Source organism: Labrus bergylta, chromosome 24 (genome assembly GCF_963930695.1).
Source record: "Labrus bergylta chromosome 24, fLabBer1.1, whole genome shotgun sequence".
NCBI classification, from domain to species: Eukaryota; Metazoa; Chordata; class Actinopteri; order Labriformes; family Labridae; genus Labrus; species Labrus bergylta.
This window is the reverse complement of record NC_089218.1, coordinates 3,202,972-3,219,457: the sequence shown is the minus strand read 5'-3', so window position 1 is coordinate 3,219,457 and position 16,486 is coordinate 3,202,972. Positions and strand designations below refer to the sequence as shown.

At 42.1% G+C, this 16,486-nt stretch overlaps 1 protein-coding gene across 4 annotated transcripts; it reads right to left on the bottom strand.

The window, feature by feature from the left end:
- Positions 1 to 770: 770 nt before the first annotated feature.
- Positions 771 to 15,144, bottom strand: LOC109994741 (protein Shroom2). Of its 4 annotated transcripts, none has more exons than XM_065952092.1 (11): positions 15,026 to 15,144; positions 10,002 to 10,103; positions 9,656 to 9,673; positions 9,056 to 9,175; positions 6,555 to 8,862; positions 6,350 to 6,405; positions 4,417 to 5,028; positions 3,508 to 4,023; positions 3,010 to 3,181; positions 2,626 to 2,898; positions 771 to 2,544 (listed from the first exon to the last, which is right to left on the bottom strand). In XM_065952092.1, exons 2-11 carry the CDS (start codon positions 10,094 to 10,096, stop codon positions 2,272 to 2,274), a joined length of 4,443 nt encoding a protein of 1,480 aa, XP_065808164.1. In that variant the 5' UTR covers positions 10,097 to 10,103; positions 15,026 to 15,144; the 3' UTR covers positions 771 to 2,271. The 4 variants fall into 4 exon arrangements, with proteins under 4 accessions (XP_065808164.1, XP_065808162.1, XP_065808163.1 ...); XM_065952090.1 differs by having other exon boundaries at positions 3,010 to 3,184; positions 15,026 to 15,143; XM_065952091.1 differs by lacking the exon at positions 15,026 to 15,144 and adding an exon at positions 11,669 to 12,003 and having other exon boundaries at positions 3,010 to 3,184.
- Between the last annotated feature and the right edge of the window lie 1,342 nt (positions 15,145 to 16,486).

Genomic DNA, 16,486 nt, shown 5'->3' with positions numbered 1-16,486 from the left:
GGTTTAGTCACTGTTCTCTAATGTCAGTCAGACCTGACACAGTTCAGCTGTTATTAGAACACCAAGTACAGCCTCAGAGTGTCAACTGTTCTTCTTGATATCTGCAAGGATGTTTGGTAGACTTGTTGTCTGCTCCAGTGTTATTGACATCACAGTTTAGTCTAGGTGGGTCAATGTGACACGACCCTGATAATGATAATGTCTTTTAGGATATATGCGATGCCTTTCGAGAAGTTCGGCAGATGTGATTGAGCAAGACACGAGTACAGAAGTGTGATGTTGAATCATGTCTCCTCACTGAGTATTCATCTGATGTATAAACTTTCATTAACGTAAGCCATCTGACTCAACTGAGTCTTATTGTATGGAGTCAAGTCTTAGTAATTTCTTCAACACCATGTATAACAGTCCCTTTTTAAGCTTATTCCTGAAAGAAATCCCTCAGGCATAATAAATATATAACATTAGAAAACAAGCTGGTTAGTAAGACCCTTGGTTTCCTGACAGGATCTAATGTTTTTGGGTCAATACTTACAAATTTTGCATCACAAATCACAAAAAACGTACAAGCATTTGCGCCTCTTCAATTTGACTGAGTTGCTTGAAAAGATTCAAACAGCATCCTAATTTACCCTCATGAAGAAATTTTAAATTCATGAATCAATCGTTGAAGAAAAGGATAAAACATTCCTGCTGCGTTGGGAGTTCATCACTTGTTTAAATGTTATCACACATTATATAAAATACATAATCAAGACACCATCACTAGATCTTTTGCCTTGATCATTTTATTGCTTTGAAAGTTGGTGAAAGTTTGCACTGCATACATAATGTGTGTAGGCCATTCACAAAACCCTGGGGCATTCCCACACCCGTCCACGTAGCTCACAGTGGTTGGGAGAATAGAGTAGGCACATCTTCAAATATATCTTTATATATGTAGAGTCCCAAACCAGAGAGTAAAGTGCAAACTTCTAGATAAACATCCACAGAAACACCTCAGTCTTTCACTCAGAGCAAGTGGAAAAGCTACATCAGCCAGGAGTCCATAAGTGGTGAGACCATCCTGTAGTTTTTTTTAGATGGGGGCTCAAGCTAAAAGCACCGATTGATATTAAATCTGTGAGGTCACAGGCAACAAAACCATTAATATTTTCTTTTATAGCAAACAGTAAGGAGCATCTTCTTTATTGCTGGAACCAGTCAGCATCGTCATTATGAGAAAAAAGTAAAGCTATCACGCTCACTTCTTATTCTAGCGTAAATTGAAGAGAGTTTCACTCCAAAAAGACATATTCATCATATGTAAACGTGACATCCCCTATAATACAAAGATACATAATAACATAGAGGAAGAGGAGGCTTGTTGTAAAGCAGGAAATAAAAAAGTTAATTTTAACCTCAAACAGATTTATAGCATTTTAGAAGCAAACTCTTCATTTCATAACAGACAAAAAAAGTACATCATGAGTCAAAATAAATTACAGGGGAAACATTTCCCCTTTCTCCATGGAAGTTTCCAAAAAAGGCTACAATAAATTACTAGATAACAGTTCTCTAAAACATGTGAGGAAAATTAATTACAAACCCAGCCAGGGAAGTGAGCGCTTCATGCAGCTTAAATACAACAAAAAGTCGGCGAGTCCGGAAACACTGTTCGATCGAGATAAATAAAGTTCTGCTTTTACATTATGGTTGAAACGCCATTTTGGTTTGAACTTTGTTTCACTTTCACATCTTCAACTGTATGGGCTCCATAACAGGGCTCAGAGAAAAATACACAGATTTAAGTTTAATGCTTGTGACTGATTGGGACGAAATGCTGGTCACGAGCATTTTTCTTGTTTGATAATCCAAACACAGATAAAAATAAGCCATAAGTCAGATCAGTACATCTTAAATACTTTGAGCTTGATAGACGAATAAATGCAAAAAAAAGAAGCAAAGTGAGAAAATCTTTGAGATGACTTTCAGCTTCTTGGAGTTTCAGATTAAACAAACTACAAATTCTCAATTTTTTTTCCAATCCAGTTCCCGAGGCTCCTTAGTTTCTTCTTCATTAAATCAAAAAACAGTCACATGGAATATGACGTATTAACTTTGAGAGCCAACAACAATTTCACTGGCATGATTAAGAGGGTCAAAGTAGTCTCAATTATGACACAATTTAACAATTACATTAATTTTAAAGTGCTACATGTAGCAACACAAGAAATAGATACCCTAACCTTCTTGTACCTCAGGACCAGTGGCTTTGTCAGGTGGAGAGTATCAGAACAGCGGCCTCTGCTCCAGCGGCAGACTGTCCACCAGGCACTTTAGCTGCTCCTCGCCCAGCTTGATCTTGTCCTCTAGTTTACGCTGTTCAATAATGAGGGCTGACTTCATTTTTACAAAGTGCCGGTAGTCGTCCAGGCTCTCTGTGTCCAGGTGGTCGTCCATGATACCGTAAACAAGCCGCTCCCGACGATCCAGGTTCTCCTTCAGCTCCTTAGCATCCTCGTGCTGCCGCATCAGCAGCTTACGCTTCTCTGTTAGGGTTCGCTTATGAAGGATAGATAAGGATATTAGTAACTATATATTTATATATTTTTTACTCTGCACCCCATGTGATCAGGCTGTTACCTTTTCCTCTGGCGGGGCTTCCTCCTCCAGGCTGTTAAGGGCGTTTTCAACCCGGGCAAGTCGCCCTGACAGAGACAGCAGCAGGCTCACCACCTTGTCCAGGTCACCAACGAACATGCGGAACTTGTCCAGCTGGTTGGGCTGACAGAGTCGCTGCACGGTCGCCTCCACCTCGCGGCCCAAAGCCTCGTTGTCCTCCACATCATCCTGCAGGCTCTGCCGCGCCTCCCGCAGCACCTCCAGCTTCCCCGCCAGGCTGGAGATTAGCTCTTGCTGGAGACCAATAAAAAGTACAAATGGAACGTTTTAATGTTAAAAAGATTATTTCCAGTTTCTGTTCTGTTCTGGGAAAATATTTCTACAGGCTTTTGTGTGACTTTTAACCTTTTTACTGGCCAGGTCGACGTCTAGCTCGTCTTCAGAGTCCTGCTCCTCCAACTGCTCCTGCATGTCCTTCATCTTGATGAGGAGCTCGGCTTTGGGAGCAGATGTGTTATAGTAGGATGAGCTAGGGACCAGGGAGGATGTTGCTGATACAGACAGGTCCTCCTCCTCTCTTCTGACACACACACACACACACACACACACACACACACAGGCAAAAGACAAAAGCAACTACAGCTGAGCAGGATGGATATTTGGGTTTTATACAACTTGCATTATGCAAAGTGACAGCTGACACACAGAAAAAATAAAGTGATACATCTAAAATCAATTAGCTTTTGCAACCAGTAGATGAAAATAAACTACACCTTCAAAAAGAGATGCAGTCTTTTGATTTTGGGTAGAGGAGATGATTGTAATGAGTCATTTATCCACCAGAGGGCAGACCGAGTGAAAAAATCACTATGCTAATTTCTGGGTTGTTGTTATATTTCTTACCTTTCCATGCTCCTGGGGGATAAGGTGGGCAGCCTGGAGCCTGCAGAGGCCCTTCTGCGCTGGTGGGCCCCCTCCCGGATCTGTTCCTCTGTGGGGAAGAGTCCTTCCATTAGGTCCATGGTGGTCATCCTGCCACTTTGATCCAAGATATCCACCAGGGATTTGTCTTTCCCCATGATGTCCCTGGCCAGCTCTTCTCTCTTGGCGTCTTCCTCTGATGGTCCAAACCCCTTGGAATTTGTCTCAGTGACTGACTCTTGGACTATTGTCCAGGCCAGGTCCTGAGCAGTCTGCCGGTTGTAGACGCTAAATAGGGACGAGGCCGGGCGATCTACGATGCTGAGGGTAGGGATGTGAGGAAGCAGATCCAAAACACTGCATGTCTCACGGCTCTGAGGTAGGTAGGCTCTGCCCTCCCGCTCTGAGGTGCTCTCAGTGTGGACGATCCTAACGGGGACTTTTCTAACCGGACTGTTCACATCCATCTCAGCTGGAGGCTTCAAATCATTTTCTGACCTGGATAGGATACAGAGTCCAACATTAAGTATAAATCAAACAATATGACTGCAATGATGGCAAAGGTCACAGCTGCCATGTGGCTTAACAAAATAACGGTCCAAGTTTGACTCGCTCAGACTGCAGAGCAACAACAAACACGTTCAATGATACTCTTTACTGTCTTTTCAAACAACAGCGTTTGAGTTATTTAAAGTAAATTCTATTTAAAGTGTGTCTGAAGTCTGAATTGTAAACATTCAACATCTTGCCTTTCTAAACTTGGGTTTTCTCCATCTTGAACTTGTTTACCGTAAGTGATTATTTTAAGCCTTCTGCATAGAACAAGAGGAGAAAAGCTTACATAACGAGGGGCGCTGAGGAGACCTGAAGCACTCCGTCTAAGCTGCTTACCTGAACAGTGAGTCCTCTTGCACGAACAAGGCTGGCGGTTTGTCAGTGAGTCTCAGTGGTGCAAACTGAGGTGAGGGAGACCGCACTCCATCTGCTGAAAGAGACAAAGCCGGTGTCCAGGGGGAAGACTGGGATAAGGAGGAAGGTGGCTGCTCCTTCTCCTCCTCCTCCTTGTTTTCTTCCACGCTTCTTCTGCTCAAGTCTGCTGTGGATGTTCTGATTGTTTGAGGGGAGCAAGCCTGGGCGGGTCCGCTGGAGGAGTTCTGGGCAGTAGCATGTTGCTGGGTGTTGGAGCTGGAGATGGACAGAGGCTGCAGAGCTGTCGGGTCGGCCTGGGCGCCAGGGAGGAATTCTTGGGAGGAGGATGTGGTTTCTAGGCCTAAATGGGGCCTGGGCGGCGGCAGGAGGCTCTTGGTTTGTGGAAGCTGGGAGCCTGTGTTGGGGCTGAGGCTGCGAGGGCCTATAGAGTGTGTGGTGTGGGAGGGACTGGCAGTATCTGGTTTGGTCCTGTGGTCAGTGAGGCCTGGGACTTGGCCCTCGATCCTGGGGACTGGCGGTTCAGACTGTGGGCTGTGGTCAGGCTGGTATCGCAGCCTGCTCTCCGATGTTCCTCTACAGGTCAAAATAAATTACAAATTCATCAGCACCTGAGGGGGAAAGTCTAATTTAACCTCCAAACACTACATTGACTCATTTAGAGGAACTTTCAAATATGTTCGGACATCTCTGAAAATATATTTGAACATATATTACAATTTCCTCAAACACTGGTAATCGTGGATACCGGGAAGAAATTTGGCATCACCTCAAACTCCATCAAAACAACGATGAGTCAGAAGAAGTTTTTTTTGGGTAGTGGAACCACATCTCTGTTGAAAAACAAGTCTGTATCTCTGGTTAGCTACGTTTGTGTATATCTTAAGAGAGGCATTCAAAGTAGACGAAGAAGAAGTTGTTTACCTGGCCTAAGCACTGCTCTGTGTCTTCACCAACATTTGCCTGTTTGGTATATTTGAAACACTATATTACGTGCATTGCCTTGTTCACTTGAATGTTTAAAAGGATGTTCAAAGTGACTGTGTAGTTCAGGAAACCTTAAACACAAGTGTGAAAATCAAGCACAGAGGTTGGATTACAACCAACTCCACCAACTAAAAAATATGCATAAAGTAACACTAGAAAGAAGAAACTTGGTCAGCTGTGATAACTCAGCGTTAGGATTGCTCATGTCTGAATGTCTTATTTCCTGAAAGGCTGTTGTTTTCCACTTTGCACACTGCGCAGCATGTCAACAAAGAAGCAAATGCAGATTCATGTCCTCATTTAATTTAGAAAGTGATCATTGACGCAACAAATTGGTGTCCGTTTTCTCCAGCAGCTAACTCTCCACCCCCTGTAAATCATCTGTAACTGGAAGACACCTTTTCTAAACCTGGGTGTTGTTCACTTTAAGAGTGCAGGAGACACTGTTCACGCAAACATGAGCTCAAACATATAGAGATACCTTTTGGGAGGACATCTAGTATTACAAAAGATAATATTATCCTTTTAGCTCAGGAAACCTGAAATGAGAAACTGAGACGTTTTCCCTCTCTGTCCTGAAATCTCACCACTCAAATACATTCCACATATACATGATACTTAACAACCATTTCTTTTTTGACAGATGCTCCTAAGAAACCTGCAGATCTGGGTGAGCAAGAAGTCATTCTGGTGGACACTTTGGAAAGAGTAGGTATCAAGTGTTTGACCTTTTGACAAAACAAACACTTTTCAATCCTTCTTCCTTTCAGGTAGTTGGGTATTTACACTGCTGAACCATTTGGTCCTCACCCTTTTTGTTCATTACACACTCCATTTACTAAAAAAAATCCTTTCAGTTTGTTGTTTGTTGAAGTTGTCTTTTATATGCACACAAGAAACTTAAACTTACCTGGTCGTATAGCTGCTCGGATGGCTCTGAGACTCTCTCCAAGATGAAGAATTATTCTGAAAAAAGGAACATGAAATGTCTCTACACTCGAAAAAACATGCCACCTTTTTGAAGGAAACTTTAATCTTACAATTACAACTATCATTACTGAGCAACTCACATAGAAATAGACTTACCAAGATCAGTTATGCTATGTATTTCTCACCTGTGCATAGAAGTCTGCAGATGGAGAGGATCGAGATCTCTCGTGGATGCACACAGCCTTCTCCTCAGCATCTGTATCTAAGATGTTCTCCGCTGAGTGGTACCTTCCTTGCGTCTTGACCTCTGATGACTTCTTCTGTTTACTCCACGTGGCCTGGTACTCAGCAAAGGTCCCGAGCCTCTGCTGATCTAGTAAGACCTGTGCCTGTCCGGGGCTGAGGAGCATGGGGTCTGAAGCTGGCTGAGCGTTCTCCGGTTCTTCAGAGGGAGATTTGTCTTTTTCTTTGCCTGTGTCTTCAAGGTCTCCATTCGAGTTTGTACCCTGACTGATCTTCAGCACAGGCCTGGAAAATTCCGGTTTGGCATCAAAGAACTTCCTTGGCTCTCCAAAAGACACCGTTTGATGTTCTCCCTCGACTCCCACTTTGTCTATCTTGTCAGGCTCCGAGAAGGAGTGCGTCCTCTTGGCCAGGGGAAAGCGCTTACGTCCTCTTATGCGCCCGTTTGTGGCTTTAACCGAAGGTGCCTCTGGCCAAAGAGGCTCGAGGTCTCGTCTCTGGAAGGAGGTAGCCTGGAGGACTCTGGCCTGTGCCTCTTTCAGGTGGTCTTTGTAGGTGTTGGAGAAAGAGACACTAGAAGTTGTAGAATTCTCTGTAGATCTCCACTCCTCTGTCTCCTCATCCTCTGCCTCACAGGTCAGGGTTGCGGCGCTGCAGCTCTTCTGCAGCTGAGCTCGCTTCTGCTGGATCTCATTGCGGAGAGTGGTAGCATAGCGGTCACTGCGTCGATTTGTTTTTCCATTGCTGGCGGCCATGTTGTCACTGGCCTCCTGGTTGGACATCACACCTGCCCCTGCTGCTAGTTGCCTTTCAGTCAAAGTCCTGCTCTCCTGGGCTAAGGAGTGGAGAAGAGGGGTTTTCTGTGGGGATATTCTTTGATCTTCTTGAGGCACCCATGGGTCTTGGTGCCTTGTAAAACTGACCTTATGATCATTGCTTTGATGCGTCTGGAGGTTTCTACTCACGTCATTAGAGTGTCCTTCAATTGTCTTTGCAGCATCCTCTGGGCTGCGGCTTTGAACAGATAATTCAGATGTTTGGTGGTCGAAATAAAGACCGTTTCCCAGATGGGAGGGGCAACTGCGCTCCTTATTTTCACTGAAAGGCATCTGGGACTGAGGTAGAGAATACTTTGCCTTAATATTTGTCTTTAAGGAACTTGGGATGCCTGGTTCATTGCTGTTTACCCAGTAGGGTTTCTCTGCGTCCCCTGCCCTGCCCTCTGCTTTTCCCCGCCTTGTCTGGAGCTCAGCCGTCTGAACCAAATGCTTGCTTGTCAGACTGTAGTTTCTTTTGTGCCCCCCATTCTCCAGGTTTTGCTTTGCGAAAGAACTTGCCATCGATGCTGTGGAATGCCGGACATGTTTACGACTGAAAGCATTTGTGGGCAAATCCTGCAGGCTGCGATAGTAGCTTCCTACACTCTGAATCTTGGTTGGAGGCGCTGTCCTGGTCTGCAGGTAGAGGGGGCTTTCATCACTATATTGCCTCTGGTGTGAAGGTAAGTTAGTGTAATGGGACTGTCTGATGTCATTGCTGGACAGGGAGAAGAGTTTGTTGGGATAAAGCTGGTTGTGGTTGTGATCAGCTGCTGTGTTAGGATGAAGGAAGTCTTTGGTCGGCAGGGGGTTGAAGCTACGTCTGGCCTCTAAAGTTTTCTCCTGGTGAGATCTGAAGCTATTCTGAGTGTTATTTTCAGTCAGTTTTTCAATTGACCTGCCGTGAGCCTTTGGACCACTTGGTCCTTCAGAGTAAGGGAACACTTTTGTTGCAGCAAAACTGTCACTGCGCAGGGGAGGAGGCGGCGGAGGAGGAGACTGAGACTTCTTATTCTCTGGTACCTGCCACACCGGGCCAATATTGGGTCTCCCTGCAATGGACACCCGAGAGGGATTCTGCTCCCCCTCCCAGCCTCCGTTACCCAGCGTCAGCTGAAGATACCTCAGCTGCTCAGCCTGCTGAGGCCCCTCACTCTGAAAGCCTTTAAAGAAAATGTTTTCAGTGCTGGTGCCCTTCCTACCAGACATGCCATGGTCATGAAAAGGAGGGCTGGAGCCACCAGAGAAACAGCTCAACCCAGAGTCTCTTTTTCCTCCTGGCTCAGCACTGCTGTTGTATTTATTTGGTGAGAGACGACCGGGTGGGTAGGGGTGAGAGGGGCGTTCCAGTTTCTCCATGTGGTTCACTGAGCTGATCTGGTTGGTTAGCTGCTGGTTGTCCTGGTCCTCTGGATCAGCCAAATCTTTTGGCCTGGCGTGAAATTAATAAAAAAGATAATTAAAGCTTCAATTTCACAAATAATTGTGATAAAAAATCTGGATAAATTAATGCTTGATTGTTGATTTAAAATTGCAGTTAGAAGTGAGGAATATCATTCACACTCAACACCATGAACTGATTGTACTAAATGATGAATACAACATATTTCTGCCATGTTTAACACCTTGCTTCATGTTTTGGCTGCCAGACTGGAGCTGTGGCGTCTTTCCTGGCTTGCTCTGACTCCTCTTCTGTCAGCTTGGAGGAGTGCCAGGACTGGGGCAGTGAGCCTGGATCATTCTTCCTGCAAAGCAGCGATGCAACAAACACATTCAACAATCACAGGAAGTATTGAACATTTTAGCTTTTATATTTCATTTTCTAAACTCTTTTATGAGCCGACAGTTTAAAGCTGTGTCATGTGTTTTGGCATTCCCGTTTTTTCCCTGCTGGAGTTTTTAGAGCTTACTCAGGGTTGAGGTGTTCTTAAATCCTTAACATATTTCCTCTTGAGCACAAAAACTCCATGTTTGTCTAGGAAATTAAATCTCTAAATCGAAAGCAGCTGATTGCAGAGAAGAGTCAAGCCAAAAAATATTTATTTGGCTTTTGTGTGAATGTATTAATCAAATATGACTTTTAAATCATTGCATGTTTTAGTGTCATAACATAACCAAAGCTTCAGTTCCCTGAATATTCACGTCCTGAATCGTATTATTTTCTACTAATATAAACCACTTTCAGACTCAGAAAGATAAAGGAATAACATAACTCTTGTGCGTACCCTTTGAAGCGGTTTTTCCTGATGTGCATGTTGAAAAAGAAAATTAATTAAACATTCATTCAGCTCAGCATATTCAATTTGAGAACAAATATCAACGTGTCATGTAAGCATAAAAAAATCCACTGATAGCACACGAGGAGGCTGAACATCTGGGACGGAGAGAAGTGGTAACATGCAAATTATGAGGATATAATAATAGGATATCACAAAATTGACAACCAGCAACATGCTATGGGGAACACACAGCACACAATACTACAAGGAGCACAGAGCACATAACCAAAGCTCACTTAGGTTCACCAGAAACTACCAGTAGACACCACGGGACATGGCTAGCTGATGGTACCTCATAGAGCTTCGCAAAATCTTGGTGAGAAAGCTCCTCGCTACGTGAACCTCGGTTTCTGACGGCATTGTGCGTGGTGATACAACATCAACCATTTTAGCTCTGATGGGTCGTGAGTAAAGAAGGAAGGAAAGGAAAAGAAGGAAGAGGACATGTTGGTGTTAAACGTTAGAGAGATGAAAAGACAGAAAAACACATTATCAAAACTGTTTCTTCTTTCTTACAGAAATCTAGAGAGTTTAAACCCCAGCGTCTGATTCCTTTTCACTATTCTAATGCATGTTACTCTGCAGCCTGTGAGCACTCTTGTATTGTCAAAGGCTTTCACAACAGGAGACGGAGACAGATCTGTCACAGCCATATGGCCCAGAGGGAGCTTAGCTGCTTAGCTTTAAGAAAAAATTAGATGAGTGTGAGACAGATCCACAAGTTGCCCCCCGACCACCAAGACCTCCCTCTCCTCTCCTCCACATGTCTTAAAGTTTAGCTTAAAGTTTGAGATGAAGTTACGCTGGAAAAAAAAGCAATTAAGAGTACAAAATAAAAGCCTATTCAACATGTTTGATAAAATCTTTTAAAAATTTTTGGAGAATGCTATTTTCCAAAAAAACAAGCGTCTAGAAGGGAGATTGATTTCACAGTTCCCTGAGTTCATAACGTACATGTGCAATTTAACCATATGCATTTTTGCCGTGGTATTGAAGGTATCTGTCATATTTAATCTTTACTAAAATCATATCATGGTTTAAAAATCTGGCATTGTCATGTAAAGAGAAATTTCTCAGCAGAATGGGACTTCAGTTTTCCTGATTGAAACTTTTTACCGTGTCCCGCCAAGATGGGGACACTGCATTCTTTCTGCAAAGGAATGCAGGGAAGGATACCCTCGTTTCAAGGAGGACATCTATGTCTGTCATCATCAAGGAGTCAGAGAATCACAGAGTATCTGCAGTGGACGACGATCACATAACTTCACCTGGTCAAGATTTCTTACTTATGAGAGAAAATACTTATTCAACATTTCTTCTGGAACACTGGCTGCATCCACATATGTTAAATTGTAATTTACTCTGTAGACATAATTTGTGTGATCTGCTGACTTTCCGTGCTGTCATGAAAACAGGTTTACAAAACGTACTACGGCTGGAAATCTTTGGGGCGTCTCTCGGTTCGATTCAATTTAGATTTTTCTCTCAAACTATTACTCAAAGCAGTGCTCTTCTTTTGCATAATCCAAACAAAGAACATGTTGAAAGTTGTTTACATCCATATTCAAATCCATTAATGCCAAACTGTTACTTTCACTTAAAATCCTTCCCTCCCTCTGCTCAGTGTGACACATGCTGAGAGTCGTGTTGCCTCCAAACAAACTCCAGCACAATGAAAATGCAAATGTCACTTTTTCTAAAGCGCTGAGGGTCTATTGTCAGGGGATACAGCTGGTCTGTCAAAGATATTCCAATGGGGAGGGGACGCCACCGCTACCTCCCAGGATATACGAGCCATCAGAAGACAATTAAACGTGAAACCAAAACACTGCTCAACTAGTGCACCTGTCATCGAGAGGATGTGATAAAGTTTGACAAGTTTGAAGGACTAAGAAGTGCAATATGATTTATTTTAATGGGAATGAAGCAACAACAAGACAACAAGAAATTCTAACTCACCTTCTCCCTCAAATGCTTTGTTTTACTCAACACATTATCCGGCTCCACTTCACCTCTCCACAGCTGAGTCTTTCAAAAACACTTCAGGGCAGAAACAAAAGACACGCTCGGACATCACCACTCCCAACAGTGGGAAGGAGAAAAGTGCTGTGAGGAATCCGCTCACTCCATGACCTCCCAGTATGAACTCACACAAACACACTCCACCTTGTGCTGCGGAGGAGATTTCCTTCGGGATTATAAAGGGGGATTTCAGACGAGGGGGAGGAGCTATTGTCCTGCTCAGCGTCCTTGCTGTAATCTTGTGTTTGGGCTGTAAGTGGCTAGACCTGCAGGAGAGTACGATCATCAAAACTTCTTCAAAATGAAACCGCTTCTGAATTGAGTGTTGAGACCTTTAAATTAAACGATCGTTTTTTTGTCTGTAGTGTGTTTACCAGTTCTTAGTTCAGCCTGTTTGCGTGCAAGTGGGAAAGTCAGAGGATCAGGAGCGACAATTGGATTCATTGTCCTGGCATCGTGAATTATCCGTGCTTAATTTTACGGTAATCAATGTGATACCTGCTGAGATATTTCAATCTGCACCAAATGTTGGACTGACTAACTGACCAACCACAGTTCATGATCATGTTAGTAGAGCTCATTTGTAAACACTCAATTCAATTCACACAACTTTCTTAATCCCTCTTGGGGCATTTGGTGTGGAGCAGCCCGTACACATGACAAAAAAAACACAAAGACAAGTTGACGCGCAAACAAGAGATTACAAAAGGAGTTAAAACATAAATAAGGCTGAAAGGAGACACTAATAGACTGATTAGAGGTCGGCCAGACTGAATACAAAATAAAAACATGAGATGGATCAGTCAAATTAAAGAATAAAAGATCTGTGAGGCTAAAAAGATAAAATCATTAACCTAAGGAGTATTCAGTAATCTGATCACTGACGGTTCATAAGTGTACATGTTAGTGAAGAAACAAGCTTTTCCTGTCATGCCATCTCCCATTTATAGAAATCCCACATGATGTTGACTTCTATAAAAACAACTAAAATATTCTGTTATTGTTCAGAATTTAGCAGCTAATTGAAGAAGGTACGGTAAAGGTTCGGCTGACTGAATTAAGATTAACGGAAATTCTTGATTTATTTTTGAGGTTAAACATTTAACAATTACATTTATTTGAAGAATAAATAATCTTGCATTTATTAGGAGGTCTAGCTTTACTGCAATACACAAGTGTTTGTCATTTTTTGTTACTTTATTCTGTAATTTCGCATTTGATTATGACTTGCAATATTTTTATCTTGTTATTTTATCTATGCTTCTAAACTGGAGAGGACAATATCAAAAAGATTATTTTCTTTAAAGATGATTTGGTAAACTAAAAAAAATCTGGATTTTAACATAATTTAAAGTGGAAGCCGAAGCACCTTCTTCAACCTAATATAACCCTGTTTCAACCGAAATAAACAGATATATGAATATTATTATAAACTTGGCTCTAGCTCTCTTGTTATAGGAAACCATGATACCATCACTGGTTTCAGACTTGTATTTGCTGAAATCATGCCAATTTGATATCTGATACCACTGCCACACATTCCATCACAACTATTTATTTCACTACTTTTTCTGTTGAAGATCTGCTTCAGCGTCCTTGTCGGGAAACATAGCACAGACAGGAATGTTTGGCCAGGGCCAACGTCTGTTTTGAGAGATACCAGCCAATGTCAGGCTGAGGAGGGAGGAGGGAGGAGGGAGGCAGATACTGGGAGATAACTCCTCCACAGAAAAACTCCTCCACTGGGGAGGAGAAGCTGCAGACTCTTAAGACTTTAAAATACAAATCATGTGTGTTTGAAAGGAAGTAACTGTTCATGTTATCCAGAGCCTGTGAGTGAAGGTGTTATTTATCACCGTATCAAATCCTTATCTGTTCATCTAAAATCACTCAGGATGTAAATCCAATTTTGTTCAGCCAGTTAGGAAGCGAGTGATGCAGATGAATAAGCAGAACTGATTTTTTATATAAAAAATTAAAGATACTACATTAGGTATTTACATAAGTCAAACCTCCATGAAGACTGATCCTCACAACAAGCTGTAATAAACCTTTATCACCCAATCACTCCCTCGCCTTTTCATCCTCCTATCAGACAGCTCAGTGTTGACAAATCTTGCCCGTTCACCCGCAGCCGCCTGTGGGGCCGTTTTTGCCCCATGCAAGCTCTAAACAGGACGACACAAAGGAAAGTGCCAGCATCATCACAGCTGGGCTTATCAGTGTGTCACTGCATGCCTGGCAACAAAACAATTAAATGAGGGGACAATAAAACGTCCAAGAGAGGAAATGGAAAGAACCTGAAGATGACCAACAGCTGGAAAATCTGGCTTTTAAATATTGATCCCCTTCATAATGAAGTCTGTAAAAACCAAGGCTAAACCTGACAACAATCAAGATTATTAATAATTCTTTGAATAATGCACAATTTTTAAAAGCCTGCAGCTGTCTGGGTACCAATAAAAGTGTCCACACAGGCGGATGAAGTTCATAATTAGCTTTTTTTTTGCTTGCACATTTGTTGATCAACTAATTAAATAATTAGCTTTTTCCATTTCAGCTCAGGTTAAAAACTTTAGGTAAACATTTGCTTACTCATTGCTCATCCACTCATCTTGGGTTCACAGTGTGAAAAAAAGCAAATGGCTAAATTGCTGACAGCATACAGCTAAAAGAGAACTTTCTTCCTTTCTAATGAAATGATGCATGAAAAAATCTGGCACGCACATCCCAGAAGACAAAGTCATTTAAAAAAAATGTCATCTAGATTAGGCCAAAGCTTGAAATTAACCCTAACCCAAAACAGTCTAAAAACACATCAAATCCGCAGCCAAGGCGAGTTGATTTTTTTGCCTGTGTCAGAGAGAGACAACAGTATGTAGCTGTGAATTAACAACCATAATTTGCCTTGTAAATTCTCCCTGAGCATCTCAACTGAAGCTGAGGAAACAGTTAGATGTATGCAAAGATTCAGTTTCACTTTTCATCAAGTAACCTGAACTAACATTGTCATTCATCTTTATTCAGATAAATCCTCTGAGATTGAAGAAATTTTAAAAAATCCCCTTTCCCCTCCAAGAATTTAGTCCGATTTTAAGATTTACAGGTGATCTCGTTAGGAAAATGGCCTTGTGAGTCATCTAGACAAAGTAGACCTGTCATTATCTCAAACCCCACTGCTTCCCGATGTAATCCCATTTGTCAAAAATCTGAATAATTGAATCAGGGGACATGAAGTAAAAGCAACAGAGGAAAACAGAGGGAGACGTGAAAGTATAAGAAAAGAGAAAATACCTGCCAGTGAAAGTCTGCTCTTTAGTCTCTAAAATCCAAACATGTCCAGAGAGAGAAAGTAAAGCACACAGAGGGTCCACTCTGTGCTTGTTGGAGAAACCAAAGCCCCTGAAAACAATAGGCTCTGCTGATATGGCCTATCCCAGTAAGCAGTGTCAACTCACCTAGGCAACATGGACTGTACCATGCTCCTAAAAAAACAGGGGAGGACAAGTGGACTGTGGCAGCTCTGGGGATGACTCCAAAAACTCTCACAGCAACGTTTTACATCTCTCCTCTTACTACGAGCTGTTTGCTCTCCTAACCTGTTCACAGCGACAGTTTCTTAAAAAATCAAATAAAACAGCTACTTGAAAGAGTTTAAATACCCGCCTTTCCCTCCTGTTGATTCGACCCACTCTGCAAAGCTGAGCACACGACTGTGGCTTTGCAAGTAGTAATTGGATTCAGGCTTTAAGACTCTGTTGCCATTTGCTGGTGAGCATATAAATCTGACAGGACGGGACAGCAGTTGCACATGTAGTAAAAAGGTTTAAGCAGCAACTACAGAGGTTATTCTCGGAGAGAGTCCCAAAATAAATCAATAATTAACTTACTTTAATATGAACTTTAAATGTTCTAGCTGAAGTTTTGATAACACATTGGGTTGTTAAAAGTTCTTCTTTTGATCTGTGGCTTAAGCAATGTTCACTATTAACATTTTAAAATGACTGATGAGATTGAAAATATTAGCTATAATCTTATATCAGCTTATGATATTTCTTCCCTGAGGTTACAAACATTTTGCAAGTCGAGCCAACATGTATGAAACATAAAACTACAAGGCGAGCAGAAAAATAAAGGAAGTTTTGTAAATTAGGTAACTGATAAGGAGGAAAGATCCCCGCAAACTTTAATATTAAATTTATCAATTTGAGAGACGACCGACTCCTCCACTGATCCACAGCCGCCACAGTTGTGAGACTTTTTTTTTCAGATGAATTTTTGGCCCTTTTATGCCTTTATTGGAGAGACAGGACAGTGGATATAGTTAGAAAACTGGGAAGGAGAGAGTAGAGAATGACATGCAGGAAAGCCTCAAAACCTACCATTTACTGTTTCAGACATATATGCAATAGCCACAAGCCTCCACAGGGGGGCGCTAAAGCAATCAGGGTCTAGTTATCTGCCTCCTGATAAGCAGATGATGTTGAATATTAAAATGTTTAAAAACTTTAAATATTATATATAATAAAGTTTTTATAGAGTTGTAGAAAGGAGTCCACTCTTTCTGTATCTAATCAAACCGGTTCATAGAAGTTTTTTACCTTTAGATAGTGCCATGACCTGAAGGATGAACTGGGCTACAGACCCTTCCTGTCTGATCTAAAGTAAAGTGGAGCTGGTTTGAGGCTTGAAAATGTTTGGCAGGTCAGTTTCATACCAGCTGACAGAGGGGACTCCTTTCCGTCTCATTTAGGG